Genomic DNA, 23,473 nt, shown 5'->3' on the forward strand with positions numbered 1-23,473 from the left:
ATACCTATCATACCCATGTAATTATCCAAATGCTTTTTAAAAGACAAAATTGTAACTGCCTCTACTACTACCTCTGGTAGCTTGTTCCAGACACTTACCATGCTCTGTGTGGAAAAAATTGCCCCTCTGGATACTTGTATTTCTCCGCTCTCACCTTAAACTTATGTCCTCTAGTTTTAGACTCAGCATTCCAACCACTATCTTGTAAATTGAGTTAGTGTCTATATATATAGAACATAGAACATTACAGCGCAGAACAGGCCCTTCGGCCCACGATGTTGCGCCGACCAGTTAAAAAACAATGACCCTCTAAAAGACAGTAGGACTAGGGGGCACAGCCTCAAGATAAAGGGGGGGCAGTTCAGAACGGAGTTGAGGAGGAACTTCTTCACTCAAAGGGTGGTGAATCTCTGGAATTCTCTGCCCGTTGAAGTGGTGGAGGCTGCCTCGCTAAATATTTTTAAGAAGCGGGTTGATGGGTTTTTGATAAGAGAGGGGATTAAGGGTTATGGGGAGAGGGCGGGAAAGTGGAACTGAGCCACGACAGATCAGCCATGATCTTATTGAATGGCGGGGCAGGCTCGAAGGACCAGATGGCCTACTCCTGCTCCTATTTCTTATGTTCTTATGTTCTTAACCTAAACCAAACCCTTTCCATCCATAAACCTATCCACGGATCTCTTAAATGCCCCCAAACTAGGTGCATTTACAACTGCAGCAGGCAGGGCATTCCAATCCCTCACCACCCTCTGGGTAAAGAACCTACCCCTGACATCCATCCTATAACTACCACCCCTTAATTTAAAGCTATGCCCCCTCGTGCTAGCTTTCTCCGTGCTCTGTTTGTGAACACAACTCTTCACACACTTCAAGAAGGAGTGACACTCCGAAAGCTTGTGCTACCAAATAAACCTGTTGGACTTTAACCTGGTGTTGTGAGACTTCTTACTATACTTACCCCAGTCTAACGCCGGAATCTCCACATCACAATACTGAATACCATTTGCAGCATGTGGATTATGAGATGTACATCTTGCAACCATTAAATTACACTTGTAGCAAACTCTCAATGTTTCTACCAGGAAGCTTCCTGATTTTTGAATGCATAACCTACAGATGTACTATTCATGGAAGCATCCCAGCCCTCAGCCCTTCTCCTATGAGCCCTTTCCCTCTCTGTGTCCCAGGTCTGGCTAAAGCCCCTTTCAACCCCACCAGCTCCAGGCCTCCCTCCAATCTTACGTTTGTGAATTGAGTGGGTCCAGTCCGTCGAGGATGGCAGCAGAAGCTCCTCCTCTTGCAGCATGAGGATTGCCAGCTCAGGAAAGCCACCTGCAGCCGTTTCTCTCTGATATGTGGGTCTGCTTCTCTTGAAATGAGGTGTAATATTGCAATGATTACTTCCCGGTGACTTAATTTCATCTCTTAAAGATGAGAGAGGAATCCATGATCTGTCCAATGGTTGGCAGCCATCATCCTGTGTACCTTTCTCAAGTCTAAGGCTCCCCCACCAGCCTCCATTGAGCTGTCTGGGCTACGAACAGTGACAGTGGGACATAATGCAGCCTTGGACCTCCAAGATATTCACAAGGCTCCAGCATTTTCATACCTCCCTGTAACTTCCTTGCACAATAATAGTTATTGAGTGCAATCTTCTCTTCCTGTCAACTGACATCAGGACTTTATGCCTGGTGAAACAGCCAAGAAGAGGATAGAGAGGCAGTTCTAACCTTTCTTCCTCCCTCTCCCCTTCCTCCCTTGTCTCAGCCGTCTATGGAGGAAAACATGTTAGAACTAAGCAGCTGCTCAATTTTAATATCTTAACAACGTGTGCATGACCAGAAGTAAAGCCATCCGTGTTCACTGGCAACAGTTAAATCAAAGCCTCTGCAGAACTTAACACACTTTACAGAATAATAACAGCTACCTCAAACAATACTCAATAATTCTGAGAAACCATCTTTCCCGTTTACCTTCACACATTTGTAGGGCCACCTGACACTGCCTCATGCCATTTGGCTGTTTAAGTGAGTGGTCATGTTCTCTCTCTGGGTCACAGCCAGCAGTATGGCACCTGGACATCCCTCCTCTTGCTCAGATTGGGTAGGTGAACCGACATCCGCTGACATTGTTGGTTGAAAACAGCCTTTGCATTGCTGCACGCCACATGTAGAATGAACCAATTGATGATTTCAAGGAGGAAGTCAGAAGTCCATCCACTTCTGGGTGCGAGTCCCATCTATCAAAATGCAACATATTGCTCAGCCTTTTGTGTTCTCTTGCTTTCTGGCATGCCTTTGTATCATCAACAAATTTGGCCACAATACAGTTCAAGTCACCAATATAGATCATAAAGAGTTGAGACATGAGCATTAACCCCTGTGGCTCTCCACATTACCTGTTAGTTAGTCAATCTCCTGTCTGCAGTTCTATATAACCCTCAACACCATGAACTCTTAACTTCTGTAACCTTTTATATGGCACTGTATTGAATGCCTCGCCGGTGTCAGGGTAAAGGATATCATGGTAAGCATGCAGAATACCCTGTAGAGGGAAGAGAGTGAGCCAGAGGTTGTGATATATGCCAGCACCAATGCCATTGAGAGTGCAGGAAGTGAGGCCCTATGATCACATTTTCAGAAATTAGATAAGAAATTAAAAAGTAGGACCTCAAAAGCATTAATTTCTCTCTACACCCTATTCCACAAGCTAGTGAGACGAGAAATAAGAAGATGGTGAGCGTCAGTGTATGGCATAATGCATGGTGCAGGCTTCAGATCTTTGGGGATTTGGCGCAAATTATATTTAAAATGGGCAGGGTGGGGTAAAACTGGGACTAATTTCATCACAGGGAGGTTCACTAGTGTGTTTGGGAAGGGCTTAAGCTAAATTGTCAGCAGTTGAACACTGGCATGTCAGAGTAGAAAAGAGGAATAATTTGGGTAAAGGAGTGTGTTGGGTATTACTTGAGAAGGAAATCGTACAATTTTAAATAGCAGTAGACTAAGAAACATTACGAGGAATACAAAGCAGGTTCTGAATGCATTGTGGTGAATGCAAAGTGTGGTAAATGAGTGTGGTGAACTACAAGTACAGATAGCTGTGTGGAAATGGAATATAATATCAAAAACAAAAATGGCTTAAAAATGATGAAGACTGGGCACTTCCCTTAATACAGGGGCATTAAAAAAGGAGCGAAGATAGCAGCAGTGATTAGGGAAAATATTCTAGTGTTAGAAAGGGAGGATGACCCCATTGGGGTAAAGATAAAATCCATTGTTTAGAGTTGAGAAGCAAAACGGGAATAATAACGGAGGGTTTTCTGTAGACCTTTAATTATGATGTGGAGATGCTGGCATTGGACTGGGATAAGCTCAGTAAGAAGTCTCACAACACCAGGTTAAAGCCCAGCAGGACTTTATTTGGTAGCACAAGCTTTCAGAGTGTCATTCCTTCTTCAGGTGAGTGAGGAGATGTGTTCACATCAGGGCATATATAGACACAAACTCAATTTACAAGATGGTGCTGTCAGGAAAACCATGATTGATCCAGCGGGCATCTAGTTTTGATAGGACATGTGCCCCCATAATGGGCTGAAATTGAGCCCCCAAGATCAAAAGATAAATGACAATCAATTCCTGAGGATTCAACAGGGACCTACCCACACTGAGGGATAGTGTAAACTAAATATGTACCCTGTTATTGCTTCTAAGTCTTTTTTTAAACAGATACCTTTTGGTACTTTATTTTTAATCAAAAAAGCCAATTTCAACGTGGCGAAAAACTGCAGCATGCGACGGTGCAGAGGGACCTCGGGGTCCTTGTGCATGAGTCGCAAAAACCTAGCCTGCAGGTGCAGCAGGTGGTCAGGAAGGCGAATGGGATGCTGGCCTTCATAGTGAGGGGGATTGAATATAAACGTAGGGAGGACTTGCTGCAGCTGTATAGGGCACTGGTGAAGCCGCAGCTGGAGTACTGTGTGCAGTTTTGATCGCCGTACTTACGCAAGGATATTTTGGCCTTGGAGGGAGTGCAGAGGAGGTTTACTAGGCTGATTCCGGAATTGAGGGGGTTGAACTATGAGGAGAGGCTGAATAAACTAGACAGATCAGCCATGATCTTATTGAATGGCGGGGCAGGCTCGAAGGGCTAGATGGCCTACTCCTGCTCCTATTTCTTATGTTCTTATATTCAAATTAAGTCCAATCATGGTCCCCACATGAGGTACAAATCAGATCCAAGCTGACAAGACTTTGCATCCCATCTTGGGCTTGATCAAGCAGGATGAGGTATTGCACTCCCTCCAGGGCTTGATCTAATGGTTCACCTTAGCCAAATAGCCGAGAGAGTTTTAAAAAATTGCATCAGGTAAAACCTCGATTTAACCTCATTAGCCACCCTGATCCTTTACTCTACCATAATGATCACAGGTGTCAGCACACCCAAGTGCAATGGGCTAGCCTCATCTCCTGCTTCTAAGTCCTCCTGAGCAGCATACAATGGTTCTGCTGCCTGTGTAGACAAAGCATTATCTTTACATTGTGTTGAGTCCTTTGTCACAGGTGCCAGCTCCAATGTTTAATCGATGCTGGGATTTGAGGAGAGACCACGTTGGGAGCATAACAACTGGCTAGATTTGTCCCTTCGTGTGTGAAAATGGTTATGGGAAGTTTGCATTGTAACTGCGCTTTCATATCAGTAATGTTAATTTTATAAATTGATATTCTGATTCAGTCACATCATGCTACTGACTTGAAGCAGCCAGTTACTAATGGCTACCAGGATTTTTTGCCACTGCAGACAGACAGCTGTTAACATTCCTGCATACAATGCTTGAAAGTCTGCTATTGGTTACACCGCACCAGCTCTCATTCCTGAATCCCACTTAATTGTTGTATTGCTACAGGCTATAGGACACAAAAGAGGAGAAGAATCTGGGAATATTTGTGGAAAGCTTACTGAAACCAACACCACGCTGTGTGGCAGCAGTAAGGAAAGCAAACCTAATCTTTGGGTATATAGCCATGGAGGTCAAGCAGAGGGTGATAATGAATGTACACAGGCACTTGATGTATCTCTGTGGCTGTGCTACTGTAAGAATATCCTGTAACAAGGGGGACGGCGGAAAAAGGCAACCACTATTGCCAAATTCCTGAATACAATGAATCTAATCTTTGTCCTTCAATTTTGCTCTACTGTTTAAATATAAACAGTCAATTCCAACACCACTAGATTTTGTATCTATGTATATTTGTCATTCATACAGCATTAGTTACGTTAATAAAATGAAACAGACAAACTACATTTCAAAATAGAGCAGGGGATGAAATTTCCTGTGTTGGAGCACAGAGACCTCTGTAACAAGGGTACAAATCAAATGACCAGGTAATAAATCAAACCCACTTAGGCACTATATATACTTAATGCTACACTTAAGTTTCCTCAATCTTTCTTTTCTGCTTAATTATTAATCCTTATAGCTACATGCATCTTGACTTAATATAATGGTCCCAGCTCCAGGCTAATAAGCTACATAAATAAATATTCTGCAGATCTGCTGGTTCAAACTAAATGTAAATTTAAAGTCCAGAATTTTAATCCCAACATGAAACAATGTCATTTTTCTAGTCTTTTACTATGATTCTTTTTAAACAGCAGTTGCCACTTGCATGCAACTTTCATGTGTAAAAATGTTCCAAGGCATTTCATAGATAGCTAGCAAAGAAAATTTGACAACAAGCCTGTGAGGAAATATTAGGACAGGTGACCAAAGGTTTTCTCAGAGGTGGGTTTTAAGGTGAGTCTTAAAGGAGAGAGGGGGGTGGGAGGTTCAAGGAAGGAATTTCAGAGTTTAAGGCTCTGATAGCATGACTGCCAATGATGAAGTAATTAACACTGGGGATGCTCGGACAGTAGCAAAGGTGCAGGATGAAGTTGGTGACTTGAGAATGAAGATTGTGGCATGAACCGAAAGCAGTGGCTTTGGTTTTCCTAAATAGTTGGAGGAAATTTCTGCTCTCACAGTATTGGATGTCGGAGAAGCAGTCAGATAAGTGGGAGACAAAAGTTCCTCTTGTTTAATCCTCACTAAAACGGCACTCTGTTTTCTGTTTCTTTGAATGCATTTTCATGGCTTTAGTGTGAACCGTGTGTAAAAATGCAAGGTTTCCATGATTGCATGTTCTAAAAGTGCTGAGCTAAAATTAGATTGCTTGAAATTTTAATTTTTTTACTTAGCGAAGGAATATATCATGCTGTTTTCGTGTTTTCCTCTGGTCCTGATTCATTGTGTTACAATTTAAATTCTCGCTAATTAGACTGGGGGGAAATGTAAAGGTAAGTTGATATAGACAAAATGGATCTAATTTTGGGTGCATTTTCTCAATTATGCCCCACAGGAAATTCCACCCTGGGAGGCAGAATATATTCAGCATAACTATGTTACCAAATTAGTTGAGAGGTGGGAAACAAGAGGAAATTATCTCCAAAACTTCTCCTTGTCTGCAACAAAACTATACCTTTTTAAAAGAAAGGTATGACTTCTATTGTTAGGTTTTCTGGGCTGTTGTACTTGGCTTTTCAGATTTTCACCAAATTCAGTTTTTTGCTCATTCAAGATAATGGGCAAAATTTTCAGTTTTAATGCAACGTGCTGCAGCAGACAGGCAAGTCAGCGTTGAAACCTCCAGCCCAATGATGGCTTTCTCTGCTGTATCATGAGAAACTCTGAAAAAAAATCTGAGGGACGGGTCCCACAACTTCACACTGGCAGAGCTGTCCCATCCGTGACTGTATTTTTAATGACAAGGTGCCATTTTTAAAGGCTGCTCCAATACAAAAATGTGTCCGGGCATGACCCTCTTTTCTCTGAGTAATGCACTCACCTGAGCTCCCCTGTAGCCCCCCCGCCACCCCCTCCCCCCACCCCCACCTGCCAGGTGCACGCCGTGGGAGAGCCCTCACAATGTTGGGGGGGGAGGTGGAATGGGATTATGAGACATAGAAGCCTGTAATTAAATTTAAATTTATTCTAATTGAGTTTCCAACATTCAACGTCGGTGAGGTGGGGACAGTCACGACGGGACTTCCTGCTGACGTATAATGTGTTTTGGGCCTCTTGTAAGATTTTGGGCTCCCATCAACATTCACACTCACATTGTGAATAGGAGCAGAAAATCCCCGCCCATGCTTTTGCTGCCATTGAAAGGGAAGTATAAAGAGTGGTTGCATAATTAACCCACCAAAGGAAAATATGAGCATGAACATTTTGGTAATGAATTTCTTAACATAATTGTAGGTGACAATTGGCTAATGATTGAACTGCTTTTGAAAAACAATGGACTTATTGCAAAGCCCCTGTCAGAATGTAAATTCTTCTATGTAATTATTTGGGACTTTTAAAATAAATATTGCAAAATTTTGTGCTGGTGACATTTTATCAGTTATCCTTGAAAACTGGGTATTTTGACAACAATGACCAAGTATGAAGTTGTGCAATGCTTTATTTTTATTCTTAGGTTAACATGGAGAATGATGCTGAGGAAGCCCAGGTCACAACATCCGAATTAATTCGATACGAGTACCATGTTGTCTATTCCAGCAGTTATCAGGCGCCAGTGCTGTATTTCAGAGCTTGTTATTCAGGTATGTTAAGCTCAATGTCAATGGTATTTATGCTTCAATCAATGTAATATTTAACTTTTGAATATTTTAATCTCTGTTTCTTCTTTCTTTCATGTAACATGTCATGGCTGACACCTTGGACCCAAGATTTTCTGCCTTTTTCCCTTACTGTCTCTGACTTTTAAGTATCCTTTCTCTTTCATCGTATTCCCTTATCAAATTCTCCTGGTTTACCTTGCTCCTTGGCTGCACTTCCTGCTGCTTCCTTTTTGAATTCCTACTCTCCATCCCTCCCCCACCCATCCCAGTGACTCTGTCCGTACGCTGGTTGTGGCACTCACCAGTACCTCTTCTCCTACATACACAATTTGCCTTATTTCCTTTTAATACACACTTCCATTACCACACTTCCTTTACTGCACTCTCCTGCAGTAAAGCTCTGTAACTCCCTTCCTATGCCTCCTGATATGTTTCCATTTCGCACTGCGCTACACAATGCTTGCAGTCAAAAATAATATACACTGTAACCTCAGTCTGGAATCTGGCATACAGAGTTAAAAACTGAAACTGGAGAATCCATTAAAGAAAGTCATGCAATGTTGTTTTGATGAACCAGATGATCTCCTAAGGGACTGCTTTGAGTCTGTGTACTGGTCAATATTTAAAAACTCAGTGACCAACCTGAATGAGTATGGCACTATGGTAACTTATTTCATTAGTAAGTGTGTAGATGACTGTGTGCCAAAGAAGCAAATCCATATGTTTCCCAACTGGAAACCACGGATGAACAAGGATATCCACTGCTTGCTTGAGTCCTGGTCTGAGGCATTCAAGTCCACCGACCCTGACTTATACAAAAAATCCAGACGTGATCTATGGAGATCCATAAAAGATGCCAAGGAACAGTACCAGATCCAAGTCGAGCCACATGGACTCCCACCAACTGTGATGAGGTCTGTAAGACATAACAAACTATAAGATGAAAGCATGCAAAATCGCCAACACCAATGCACCCCTCTTTGATGAGCTCAATGCATTCTGTGCCTGTTTTGAGCAAGAGGTCAGCGAGCGCACATCCTCCACTCTGGAAGCCTCTGCCGAATCTGTATTCGAGGTCGCTATTGCAGATGTCACAGCAGCCTCCTCGAAAATCAATCCATGGGAAGCAACTGGTCCCAATTGGGTACTCAGATAAACTCTCAGATCCTATGTGGACCACTTGGCAGGGGTATTCACAGACATTTTTAATCTCTCTCCACACCAATCTGAGGTCCCTATCTGCTTTAAGAAGATGGCCATCATCCCAGTGCCAAAGAAAGACCAGGCAGTGTAGTTTAGTGACTATTATCCGGTGGCTCTGATATCCATCATTATGAAAGGTTAGTCATGCCACAGATCAGTTCTGGCCAGCCAGATTGCCTGGATCCACTCCAGTTCGCCTGTGGTCACAACAGGTTCATAGCAGATGCCATCTCCCTGACTTGACACTCAATCCTGGAACACCTGGATAACAAAGACACCTATGTCAGACTCCTATTTATTGACTACAACTCAGCCTTCAACGCCATTATTCCTACAAAACCTATCTCCAGACTCCATGGCCTGGGGCTTGGCTCCTTCGCCTGTGACTAGATCCTAGATCCTAACCCACAGACCACAATCAATAAGGATAGCCAACAACACCTCCTCCATGATCGTCCTCAACACCGGTGCCCGACAAGGCTGTATCCTCAGCCCCTTACTACACTCCTTATACATCCCTGACTGTGTGGCCAAATACCCCTCCAACTCAATTTTCAAATTTGCTGATGACACCACCTTAGTGGGTTGAATTTTAAACAATGATGAGACTGAATACAGAAAAGAGAGAGAGAATCTGGTGAACAGGTGCATTGACAATAATCTCTCCCTCAATGTCAACAAAACAAAGCCATCTTCTTCAGGAAGCACAGTGGAGGATATACCCCTACCCACATCAGTGGGGATGAAGTGGAAATGATGGAGAGCTTCAAGTTCCTAGGTGTCTAGATGGAGCCTCTATGCGAACACTGTGGAGGCTAAGGAAATTTGGCGTGTCTGCTACAACTCTCACCATAGAAGGCATTCTTGCTGGTTGTATCACAGCTTGGTATGGCTCCTGCCCTGTCCAAGACCTCAATAAAATATAAAGGGTCGTGAACAAAGCCCAGTCTATCACGCAAACCACCCTCCCATTCATTGACTCTTGATCTTTCTGTACATCCTGGTTATGACTGTAACACTACATTCTGCACTCTTTCCTTTCCTTCCCTATGTATGATATGCTTTGTTTCCAGAGTCTAACACATGTGACAATAATAAATCAAATCAAAAAGTTCTTACCCAATCTGTACCCGCTACCCTAGTGCTTCTCAAACTATATTACAATGTGTTTTTGTTTGAATGCACACTGTAATCAACCCCACTTTTGGTCCCATTGATAGTGTCTGTGATGCAGAGTCTCCAGCTTGGGGTAAGGAGCCTGCATAACAGGCAGGAAAAGGAACAAAATCACAGCAAAGCTGATGTCCTCACTCACCTTCCCAGCTGTCCTGCCAGAGCCTTCAGACTGGATAGTTTCCTCTCCACAGTCACCATTGCTACCTCAGAGGAGGTAGGACTTCGCCTCTCCAAAATCCATCTGTGCGGCTCTTCAATTAAAAAAAACTATTACGGACAATTGCTGTTGCTGGATTCAGATTTCCGTAATGGAGCAATTACGGTGTATTCCCATTTGCCAACTCATCTTGAAGGAGCCTGTTTGGACTTACCGTTATCATCATCCTCTACCCTGTCTTCTTCAAGCTCCTCCACCCTGCCTTTCTCATTTTCTTCCAACCCATTGCCTCATCCTTTTCCACCCCACTCACCTTCTTCCCTTCCATCTCAACCCACATATTCTTATCCCCTGCATTCATACATGAGAATCCATTTGCCCCCATAATCTAATATTCAAGACCTCTGAACTCATGAGTTTTCTTCAAATGGAATGGAAGGATATGTTGATAGGATGAGTGGAAGTAAGGTGAGAGGAGACTCATGTCAAGCATAGACACCAGCATAGACATGGTGGGCTAAATGGTCTGGTTCTATGCGTTAAATCCCAAGTAATTCTCTTAATCATAAATGATGTCCCAAGTCTATGACTTCACCAGTTTAACTGTCAAGAATCCAATCTGTAGATTACCACCTATTCCAAGTGCCTGTTCAAGCCCTTTCAGTCTTGTCTAGCAATTCCTATGATTTGTTGTTTTCAATGGCTCATCAAGGAGGATATTGTATGTCTGTAATGCAGCTTCTGCGGCTATTTACCTACGATTGGGAGTGTGTAACTGGCTCTTAAATTGCATCATAAGGAAAGAACTGAAATAGCTTATCTTTGTAATCTAAATTTTGAAATTGAATTATTATTTTTAATCACTGAAAGAAGTTTGAAAATGTCTGCTTTTCTATTGATGGCAACTGGTTTATCTTTTATGGTTCTGATAACAGGTCAAAGACCTGCAACATGAACCCTATTTTTATCATCACAGATGCTGCCTGATGTGTTGAATATTTTCAGCATTTTCTGTTTTTATTTCAGCTTTCCAGCTGAAATAAAAAGCAAAAGTTTTTGCTTTTGTTGCTTTTATGGATATATTTTTTTCGCAAGTAAAGGTGTTAAAGAGGATCTCACAGAAAGAAGACATTTTTTAATATTACCATAACGTTGTTTTCACTCTTCAATGTAAATGATAGAACTGTTTTGTTTTTTGAAATCCTAGATGGCAGACCACTTGCATTAAAAGAAATTTGGGAAAGCGTTCACGATTGTTTCAAAGAACGTCTCTTTCAAGGACCCTGGGAGACTATTACCCAACAGGTAATTGGTTAGACATTTGACAAAACTGCTAAATGTTGAAATTATCTGACCGGTTCTATGCATCATGGATTTAAATAAAATGAATTCTTGCTGACTTCAGATTCATTAACAAGCACTATGCAGTTTAAGACCGTGATCTCACTGATATAGATTCTTAACATGGTCTGCATCTGAGCTTTGGTAAAAATCTCTCAATTTGTTAAAGATATTTGGAATGAAATTCAGTGGTTCTGCAATGGTAAGGTGGAGTGAATTAAAGGATGTCAGTCCTGTCTTAAATTGTGAGGATGGGGTCATTAGCCTGCTTGGGGTGGGTGACCTGCCAGTGTAAGAGCCCCTCGGAGATACCTGTCCCAATTTGCTATAAGGAAATAGGTCCTTACAACCAACAAGTAAATGGCAACTATGACTCTGGCAGCGGAAGATAATTAATACCCTTCAGAATTGATTTTTTTTTTGTTTAAATAATTCTCCAGATGTGGGTGTTTCTGGCCAGGACAGCATTTACCACCCATCCTACTTTTCTGGAGAAGGTGGTGGTGAACCTTTGTCCATAAGCCACTGTAGTCCATATGGTGAAGGTATTCTCCCAGCTCATCAGTTCTTTAACACTCTTTAAACAAAAAATGATCTAATTTGTATTTTTATAGCATCTTACATGATTGCTGGACATGCTAAAGTGCTTCACAGTTTTTGAATTGCAGTTACGGTTGTATAGCAGGGAAACATGGATGTAACATGTGGATTTCCTGGAATATTGTTGGAACTCCCCAGAGACATGATGATGATGTAGGGGTGTGGGAAAGATCCACTTGTGCAATAACTTAGAATATAATATCTTTAATATAGGTAAACATCTCAAGGTACTTTAAAAAATGATTATTGAACCACAGAATTTTTTTTTAATACTTTTTTTATGAGATGTGGCCAGTCATTTGTTGCCCATCCCTAATTGTCTTTGAACTGAATGACTTGCTAGGCCATTTCCAAAGACAATAAAGAGTCAATGACATTGCTGTCAGTATGGAGTCACATGTAGGCCAGACCAATTAAGAATGGCAGATTTTCTTCCCTCAAGGAAATTTGTGAGCCAGATAAGTTTTCATGACAATGAATGATGTGTAGGTTAGGGAGATTAATGGGGTAAATGCTTTGGGGGAGAGGGTGGGGCTAGACCTGCTAAAGATGCTCCATCTGAGGGTCAGTGCAGACTCAATGGGCCAAATGGCCGCCTTCTGCACTGTAGGGATTCTATGATGATAGGTTCATGGTCACTATTTCTGAGATGAGCTTTCAATTCCAGATGTTTTTAAATTCAATTTAAAATTAAATTCAGTTAATTTCTCTGGATCACTAGGCCAGTGATTATGCCACCATCTTCTCATAACTATTTGGAGAAGTAGCAAAATGAGCTTTAAGGAGGCATTTAAAGGTGCAAGAAGGAGATGTGAGGTTATCTCAAGAGAATTTCAGATTAGGTATTAAAGGTATGGCTGTGGTGGGGTGAAGTGTGGTAGGGGAACATGCAAAACATTAGGTTCAGAGGAATCAAGAGTTCTGGAGTGGTTTTAAATCTAAAGAAATCTAGAGTGTTGAGGCTAGAAAGGAAATTAAACAATGAGTTGAGAATTTCAAAATGATGATGTTGAGGGGCCAGGAGTTGAACTTGGTGCAGAATAATATATATGAAGCCAGTTATGAGCTAAAATGAACAGAGGATAGAAGATGAGAAACCAGCCAATAGGTGAGTAATGAATTTAGTCTGGAGCTAACAGAAGTGTGGGAGAGGGTTAAATTCTGGGAACTCAAAGCAGTATTTTCAATTCTTGCTAAATGCTCCATACCCAAGCCACCCTTTCCATTCTGTTCCCTAGTCACAGACTCGGGCTGATGTGTTGAGGTAGGAGGAGTGGAGATGGGCGATGTTATGGTAGTGAAAGCAGGTAGTTTTTGTAATGCAGTGGTTATGGGGTCAGAAATTCAGCTCAGGGTTGAGTAGGATGCTGAGGTTAATGGTTAGTGTGGTTCAGCTGGAGGCTGTGTCTGGGATACAGATGGAAATTGTGGTCAAAGTATGAAGCTTATGGCAAGAGTTGAAGAAAATGGCTTCAATGTTCCCAGTATTTAACTGGAAGAAAGAGTGCCTCATCCAAGATGAGTGGTTTAACAGAGACAGGTGGAAGACTCAAAACAAGCAAAGGTGGATGTCATATGTGTGAAAGTTGACCCCCATGTCTGCTGATGATGATGTCCTGAGGCAACGTATAGATGAGGTGGAGGAAGGTGCCAAGGATCCTTGGAGAATCTGGAAATAGCAATCTGAGCATGGGAAAGAAAATTAATGCTGGAGGTACTCTCACTCTGAATAGTAAGAGTGACATGAAGTGGCACGGTTGCGTGGTGGTTAGCACTACTGTTTCACAGCTCCAGGGACCTGGGTTCGATTCCCAGCTTGGGTCACTCTGTATGGAGTTTGCACATTCTCCTCGTGTCTGCATGGGTTTCCTCCGGGTGTTCAGTTTCCTCCCACAGTCAAAGATGTGCGGGTTATGTTGATTGTGCATGCTAAAAATTGCACCTTAGAGTCCTGAGATGCGTAAATTAGAGGGATTAGCAGGTAAATGTGTAGGAATATGGCGGTAGGGCCTGGGTGGGATTGTGGTCGGTGTAGACTCGATGGGTCAAGTGGCCTCTTTCTGCACTGTGGGGTTTCTATGATTCTAAGCAAAGACAATCCCATTGAGCTGGACATTGAAGAGCAGTATAGGAGGAACTTCATGTGGGCAAACACATCAAACACTGAAGAAACCATCATCACTGCCACAGAAAACATCACCTGTGACTTTAATCAAGGCTGTTCTGGTTATAAACCTTGGTGTTGAAGAAAGACAAACACTGATTTTAGAGGTGACAACACAGTGTCAAACTTTGAAAAGGAAAGGGAATTTGGAGTGGTGGTTTGCAATGACAAAGGATAAGGGGATTGATGACAGGAGTTTAAAAAGTGCCATTGGTGGCTGTCTCTTCACCCATGGCTGTACATTCTGGAAATTCCTCCTTAAACTCCTCTGTCACTCTATCTCACTTTCCAGTTTTCAGTTGGTTTTGTTCCTGACTGTATCTCTGTGAGGCAACTTGGGGCTTATTTTTACATTCAGTGTGCTACGTAAATGCTGTTGTAGATGGAGGGTAGGGAGGGTGGGTTCAGGCATAGTAGAGACACTGAAGAGAAGTTTAACTTAGTGGCAAGGTTGCAGTGAAAGCAGCAGAAACAGCTGACTGGATGGAGATAAAAAAATGCATTCTTTTCTAAAGATGAAACAAGGATATTGCTGGGACTTGAGAAGCTGAGTTACAGAGAGAGATTAAATAGGTTAGGACCTTATTCCCTGGAGCATAGAAGAATGAGGGGAGATTTGATAGAGGTGTATAAGATTTTGAGGGGTATAGATAGAGTGAATGCAAGCAGGCTTTTTCCACTGAGGCTAGGGAGGGCATGGGTTGAAGGTGAAAGGAGAAAAGTTTAAAGGGAATATTTGGGGGTGCTTCTTTCACTCAGAGAGTGGTGGGAGTGTGGAATGAGCTGCCGGATAAAGTGGTAAATGCAGGGTCACTTTTAACATTTAAGAAAAACTTGGATGGGTCCATGGATGAGAGGGGTGTGGAGGGATATGGGTCAACTGCAGGTCAGTGGGACTAGGCAAAAAATGGTTTGGCACAGACAAGAAGGGCCAAAAGGCCTGTTTCTGAGCTGTAATTTTCTATGGTTTCTATGATTTCTATGGTAAGCATCAAGGCAGAGAAGAGAGGTTCAAGGAGGCAATTGAAAGTAAGAAAAATGATTATCTTTATTCTCCAGAATGACACTGGAGTGGCGGATGGTTTTAGCAAAGGAAATTACAATCTATTAGTACTTGATATGGTTCAGCCTGATCTGGTGATGAACAGGTAAACCAATTATATGCCAGGTAAGCTCAAGTCTGCACCTCTTGGACTTGAGTGAATGAAGAAAGAAACCATACCATACTAAGGTATGAAGAAATCATCAACAATTAAGCGCTGGTTGGTGTAAAAACTGAAGATGAAAGAATGGAGGATGTCATGGTTTGAATTCAGGTGGGACAGGAGAAGAGTGGAATAAGTTAAGGTGCTCTCTGGAGGATAAGATACCAGAGGCATCTGGGTACAAATCAAACCGTGACTTGGCTTTTGAAGGTCATGGTGCGTCAGTAGCAATTTGGGCAGGCTGGATTGTGGAAAGTGGAGCCTGGCAGGGAGATTCCAATTAGGAGCACAATGCCAACATTCATGAACCACATTTTGGTCAAAGTTGTTAGGTCAATTAAATCATTCACAATAAGATCATGGAAAACAAGTTCCTTGTTTATGAATTAATGGACATTCTGGAGGGAAATGCTGAGAAAGACAGTGATAGTTGATCTACTAGCAGTGAAGGTTGTGACAGGGAAGAAGTTCTGCCTGGTGGGGAGGTAAATACAAGAGGAAGCTAAGACAGAAATATTGCTTGAAAGGAAGCAAAGGGAAGCCTTGATGGACCTTTTGGATAGTGCCAAGGGAGGCATAGAGTGCGGTGGGATTGAAGTCTGGGATGATGTCAGCAGAATAGTAAAGGCATAGAGGTAGGGATGGGTTGGAGGAGACAATATGGAGTGATCTTGTAGTTCCCAAAAGCCAGTGACTGGCCGTAGGATTGGATCCTGGAGCTGTTGAAAGAGAACATCTTCAGTGGAAACATTGCTAGATGTTGGCCAGTGGAATTGGAAAACTGAAGAGAGTAAAGTCAATGATCCGCTAACAGAGATTGACATAGTGGCCCAGGAGAGATGCCTAATGACTCGAGGTATCAGCAGCACATTTGGAAAATGGTTGAACTGAAAAGACAAGCAGCGCTCATTTCCAGTCCTCAGTTGCCTGATCCCTCCAGGGCTCAATTACAGTTTTGTGCTCACTTGTCGTTCGCACATTTAAAAACTCCTCATTAGTTGATCTTCTCTATCTACTCTGATCACAAAGGATTTCCACGACTTTTCCTTTGCCAAAGCTGAAATAAACTTCGTTCTTTACTTAGTGCTAACTATTCCTTCCTCAACAACTTTAACTATCCACAGAACACAATCATCTTCAACCTGAATTATTTCCTATTGTGAAACTCCTTCATACTGCTGGAGGTGATTGTAGACGGCTGTCTAATTTAGATTGTGCTCTCCATTTAAGTCTTTCTTGAGTTCCTGTTATTGGAGTTTCTTTGCCTTCCTGCCTCATTTTTTCTACGTTCAAACTCCACCACCATTGATGACATTTCTCTTTCCTGCCTCTGTGGGTTGGATATTTTGTGCTACTCTGATTTTTCTAAGGGCAGTTTTAGATGACATAGAGATAATGTGGGCTGCAGATACGTGTAGCCCACATTATACTAGGTGTCCAGATCAACAACCTGTCCTGGTTCCTCCACGCCAACACAATAGTTAAAGCCCACCAACACTTCTACTTTCTCAGGAGGCTAAGGAATTTGGCATGTCCGCTATGACTCTTACCAATGCACTTTACAGGTGCACCGTAGAAAGCATTCTTTCTTGGTTGTATTCTGTTTTGCCCAAGATCGCAAGAAACTACGAAGGGTCGTGAATGAAGCCCAGTCTACCACGCAAACCAGGCTCCCATCCATCAACTTTGTCTACACTTCATGCTGCCTTGGCAGAGCAGTCAGCGTAATCAAGGACCCCGTGCACCCCAGACATCCTCTCTTTCACCTTCTTCCGTCGGGAAAAAGATACAAAAGTCTGAGGTCACATCCCATCTGACTCAAGAACAGCTTTTTCCCTACTGCTGTCAGATTTTTGAGTGGATCTACCTCATATTAAGTTGATCGTTCTCTACACCCTAGCTATGACTGTAACACGACATTCTGCACTGTCTCTATGAACGGTATGCTTTGTATGTATAGTGTGAAAGAAACAATATTTTTCACTGTATACTAATACACGTGACTATAATAAATCAAATATCCTTAATTTTCACGTTATGAACTTTCGTCAGTGTAAAAATTGACTTCAAAATACTGTCGAGAGTCAAGTGACATTTTGTGATTTCCAGACAAAGGATTAACTCTCGTTAGTACATGCTTCTGGAAAGTACTTAAACTGTAAACGACCATGGGTGAAATGCCTTTTTTTGAACGGACATACCAAAATGAAAACCATGTGTGGATGCTTCCATAGCCTTCCCTGGAGGAGGCCCAAAATTTGGTTTCAGCCCAGGGTGAAAGTACCCTGATACAGAAGGATATTCCAATGCTTTCCAGCATGGCAGATCGAGAATCCTGCTGGAAGCCAAACCAATCTGCAAATGGGATGCACGTGGGTAGGCAAGGACATGGGTGACACGGTGGCACAGTGGTTAGCACTGCTGTCTCACAGCTCCAGGGACCCGGGTTCAATTCCCGGCTTCAGTCACTGTATGTGTGGAGTTTACACCTTCTCCCTGTGTCTGTGTAGGTTTCCTCCGGTTTCCTCCCACAGTGCTGGTTAGGTGCACTGGCAATGCTAAGTTCTCTCTGTGTACCCAGCGGGCACCAAAGTGTGGCGACGAGGGGATTTTCACAGTAACTTTGTTGCAGTGTTATTGTAAGCCTACTTGTGACACAAATAAATAAATAAACGACCTGTGCGCCCCTCCCCCCAAGATGATTTTCCATGACGCCAGCAGTAAAACACGCCAGTCCAGAACATGCCTGGACCAATGTGGCACGCAAGAATTAAGACTCACCTTGGACCGGCACCAGAGTTTGAGATGGAGGCCCCCAGTGACCATGGGCCCTGGATCATCACAGCAGTGGATGGGGGATATCATTTATTCAGTAGATCTCTAAACTTCAGAGACATCAAGGATGTCTACCTTCTTTCTCCAGGAGGTCCACTTCCTTTCTTCAGGAGGTCCATCTGCAGGAGAAGACACTCTCTGTGTAGAGGTGAATAACCCATCCAGTTTTCCACTGTGTAACTGAATGGCTTTCGACTTTCAAATCATTCTGGGTGGACAATAGAAGTATTGATCGTGTGATCAAAAGTGCATTCAGCTAACAAAACTTCTACTGCAAGCATCAGTGAGAAACCAGCTTAGTCTGAAACCGGCAGGACAAGAGGGACCATTCCTCCAACCAGGAGAATAAACCCTGCCTAAAAATTAATCAACTCAGTCAATATGAGGGGGATGAATTTATTTTAGCTTGTAAAGATTTTCTCCAACCTTGCCTGGAATTCCAGAGACTTCCACATCCATCATCTCTGAAGGACCTATGTACACCTTAAAAGAACTTGACCTGAACATGATTTGCTACTTGTATTTTGTTAATCCTCAAGCTAGCTGCATATTCCATCCTCTAGAATTCATCTTTAAATGTGTGTGTTTGTCTGTGTGTATGTGATTGTGACTGCTTTTTATTGTGTTTACATTTTTGGATTTTTTGATTTGATTTATTATTATCACGTATTAGCATACAGTGAAAAGTATTGTTTTTTGTGTGCTATACACACAAAGCATACCGTTCATAGAAAAGGAAACGAGAGTGCAGAATGTAATGTTACAGTCATAGCTAGGGTGTAGAGAAAGATCAACATTGTGCAAGGTAAGTCTATTCAAAAGTCTGACGGTAGCATGGAAGAAGCTGAATTGGTTGGTACGTGACTTTTGTATCTTCTTCCCGATAGAAGAAGGTGGAAGAGGGAATATCCAGGTCCTTAATTATCTTGGCTGCTTTGCCAAGGCAGTGGGAAGTGCAGACAGAGCCAATGGATGGGAGGCTGGTTTGCGTGATTGGGTTACCTTCATGATCTTTTGTAGTTCCTTGCGGTCTCGGGCAGAACAGGAGCCATACCAAGCTGTGATACAATCAAAAAGACTGCTTTCTATGGTGCATCTGTAAAAGTTGGTGAGAGTCGTAGTTGACATGCTGAATTTCCTTCGTGTGCTGAGAAAGTAGAGACGTTGGTGGGCTTTCTTAACTATAGTGTCGGCATGGGGAGACCAGGACAGGTTGTTGGTGATCTAAACACCTAAAAACTTAAAGCTCTCAATCCTTTCTACTTCTTCCCCATTGATGTAGACATGAGCATGTTCTTCTTTGTGTTTCCTGAAGTTGATGACGATCTCCTTTTTGTTGACGTTGAGGGAGAGATTATTGTCGCCGCACCAGTTTACCAGATTCTCTATCTCATTCCTGTACTCTGTTTCATCATTGTTTGAGATCCGACCCACTACAGTGGTTCATCAGTAAACTTGAAAATCGAATTGGAGGGGAATTTGGCCACGCCGTCATAGGTGTATAAAGGGTATAATAGGGGGCTGAGAATACACGTTGTGGGGCACCGATGTTGAGGATGATTGTGGAGGTGTTGTTGCCTACCCTTACTGATTGGTCTGTGAATTAGAAAGTTCAGGATCCAGTCACAGAGGGAGGAGCCGAGGCTCAGGCCATGGAATTTGGAGATGGGAATAATAGTGCTGAAGGCTGAGCTGTGTCATTATGTGAATAAATGTTACCTTTCCTTCTGATTTAAACTTACCCAAAAGCCTGATAAATGTCTCCGACTAAGTCACAACTATTAAAAAAGTAAAATACTCCTTTTAAGCACACATTTTGTTGTGGACACTCAAGGGGTGAAGAGAAAGAGGAAATGTCATCCCACCATCTTTCTTCCTGTCCATAACAAACATAAAATTGCACCTTTTGCAGTATTAAGCTCTACTCCACAGATCATTGTTCAATGGTATAAAATTGACATATGACAAATAAATTGGTTTGGCTTTCTTCTGAGTGTTTATTGAAGTTAGTTTGCTGTTGTTGTTTGACAATTGAAGTATATTTTTGTCACTGGCATTTCTCGACAACATTGAAACTCTGTGTACTGATCCTTTCCTCTATACTTTTCTCTTTTTGTGGAAACCTTTCTTAAGATGCACAGCCCTGGAGGTTTGACAGTTATTGCCCACGTACAAGGTGCAAGCAACCAAGTTACAAAAACATACATCCCTTTGTGCTACATGCATTGGAGAATAACTTCAATTCATTGCCACACACTTTCGTGTCCAAGCATGCCAGGTGTTTGGCATTAGTATCTTCAGGCCAAGATTATTGACCACATCATTCCTTCCTGGGTATATCAGGTCAGCTGTCCTCAGCAACACAGGGTTAATGGCAGGCAGTGACCAAGCTGTTCCACATGCTGCAGGTTGATCTACAAACAACCTTACAGATTGGGCTGGCTATTCTCCAACTGTGAAGGTCAGTATTTCATTAACATTCTATACCAAGGATCTTTCCAGGCCACTGCAAGAAACATCTGTAAGATAATCCTGTTGACAGTTGAGAGCTGCAGAGCAACTTCATGACACCATGCTTGCCAGGGGAAACATCTTTATCACATTTCCAGTGAAAATGAGACACCAAGTTGGAGGGACACAGATTATTACTGTCTGGCTGACTTCCCAGGAACGCGTGGTGTTCCAGATGGAACCCATGTGGAGATCAGGACTCCACATCTGATGTTGAATGCATGCATCATCAGGAAGTGTACATTCTATCGATCATACAAATTTCAGCCAGTGCTACAATGCTCATCAATTGGGGAGTCACTCAGTGCTTTTTTTAATGCAGCAATTCCAGCAATATTTGAACTGGCCTTGAAAAGGAATAAGGTTGTTTTCATTTGTGTTGCATGCATAGTATTATTGTTTTCCACTTGAAAATGCAAAAAATATTGATCCCTGTTCTAACTTTAGGAGAAACCTACCAAGAGCTTGGTGGCCAGAGATCGAATCCCTTCAATAAATACAGTCAAATGACATTATAACCCTAATGTCATTGACTGCTGATTCTGATGGCTTTTGCCTGCCAAACATATGCTATATAATTTGGGAATTATCCAGACCGATAGTTAAAATGATTCTTTCCTACTGTCAGTTAAAGTTGGAGAGAGTGTATGGATGCAATTGCTGAGAATTGCGCTGCAGAGTAGCAGATCTTGTTCAGTGATTATGGAGTATAGTACAGCAAGCCTACTCAAAATATAATGTTCAGCATTACTTGTGATTCTGTGATTGGACAGCACTTGTTAAACAATCCTGATTGTGCTAAGAATTACACTGACACCCAATTTAAAATTATCATAGAAACATAAAATCCTACAGTGCAGAAAGAGGCCATTCAGCCCATCAGGTCTACACCAACCACAATCCTACCCAGACCCTAACCCCATATCCCTACATATTTACCCACTAATCCTTCTAACCTATGCATCCCGGGACACTAAGGGGCAATTTAGAATGGTCAATCAACCTAGCCCCCACATCTTTGGACTGTGGGAAGAAACCGGAACACCCAGAGGAAACCCTCGCAGACACAGGGAGAATGTGCAAACTCCACACAGACAGTGACCCAAGCCAGGATTCGAACTCAGGTCTCTGGAGCTGTGAAGCAGCAGCGCTAACCACCGTGCTACTGTGTCGCTGATCATTAATTAGGTTTGCAGTATGGCTCACTTCTGTGTGGTAGAAGTTACATTCACACACATGACTGTGTACTTTTCAGACAGAATGAGTATACCCATGAATTGTGCTTCTTTTCAACTAAAGGAATGCTTGGGGGACAGTTATTCCCGAGTTTATTCCAAAAAATAATGCCTTTGCCAATTGGTGTCAACTTGCCTGGCTTAAATTTAACAGAAGCTTGGCTGTTAACTGTTCCCTGGTGCATTCTCCATGGCAACACCATTACCAATCAGAGTTCACTTGCCAACCAATCAGCACTCCCTTCTCATGCAGCATAAATTGTTGTTCCCTTTAAACTTGATATTTTTGCTAATCTGCCCTGATAAGTGCAAGGTGAAAAGTTTTGACAGCATGAAACCAAAGGAGAAAATGCTGGGAAATCTCAGATCTGGCAGCATTTGTAAGGAGAGAAAAGAGCTGACGTTTTGAGTTCAGATGACCCTTTGTCAAAGCTAAAAGGCATAGAAAATGGGGGGCGGGGGGTGGTGGTTTAAGGGATGGGGAAGAAGTAGGGGGAAAGAGTGAGGGGGGGGTAGAAAAATGAAGAAAAACAATTGTGGGCACTGTTGAGGGCCTATCGACAACTGTAGATGGAAATCCACAGTTGAGGAAAAAGCACCACTTTGGAAAGTGGCATCATCGGAACAAATGCGACGGAGACAAAGAAGCTGAGAGAAAGGGATGGAGTCCTTACAGGATGTGTGGTGTGAAGAACTGTAGTCCAGATAGCTGTGGGAGTCAGTGGGCATGTAATGGACATCTCCTGCACCACAACCTTCACCCCCTCCTCCCTCCACAACAAGGATAGAGTCCCCCTTGTTTTCACATTTCATCCTGCCAGCCTCCACATGCATAATTCTCCACTATTTTTGCCTACTCCAGCGTGATACCACCACAAAATACATCCTCCCTTCACTCCCTTTGTCAGCATTCCGCAGCGACCATTCCCTCTGGGATAACATAGTCCACTCTTCCACAATGCCCAACACCTCTCCTGTCGCTCATGGCACTTCCCCATGCAATTGCAGAAGGTGTAACACCTGCCCTTTTATCTCTTCTACGCTCACCATCCAAGGTCCTAAACATTCATTCCAGGTTAAGCAGTGTTTCATTTGCACCCTTTTCAATTTGGTCTGTTGCATTCACTGCTCCCAATGTGGTCTCCTCTATATCGGAGAGACCAAGCATAGACTGGGTAATCACTTTGCTGAGCACCTTCAGTCTATGTACAATCACAATCCTGACCTTCCAGTTGCTTGTCGTTTTAACACACGATCCCGCTCCCATTGCCCACATGTCTGTCCTTGGCTTGCTGTAATGTTCCAGTGAAGCTCAACGCAAACTGGAGGAATAGCATCTCATCTTCCAGTTAGGCACTTTACAACCTTCTAGTCTCAACATATA

General features: G+C 42.6%; 1 protein-coding gene across 6 annotated transcripts in view; it reads left to right on the plus strand.

Annotated features, from left to right (window-relative positions):
* Positions 1-23,473, plus strand: part of atg10 (ATG10 autophagy related 10 homolog (S. cerevisiae)) — a 246,932-nt gene that overhangs the window by 181,030 nt on the left and 42,429 nt on the right. For all 6 annotated transcript variants that reach the window (XM_080189195.1, XM_080189198.1, XM_080189194.1 and 3 more), the window contains 2 exons: positions 7,518-7,644; positions 11,406-11,503. In XM_080189195.1, the coding sequence (XP_080045321.1) occupies positions 7,518-7,644; positions 11,406-11,503 (225 nt within the window). The remainder of the gene's footprint in view (positions 1-7,517; positions 7,645-11,405; positions 11,504-23,473) is intronic.

This window comes from Carcharhinus amblyrhynchos, chromosome 5 (assembly GCF_965287045.1).
Source record: "Carcharhinus amblyrhynchos chromosome 5, sCarAmb.v2.hapA, whole genome shotgun sequence".
NCBI lineage: Eukaryota > Metazoa > Chordata > Chondrichthyes > Carcharhiniformes > Carcharhinidae > Carcharhinus > Carcharhinus amblyrhynchos.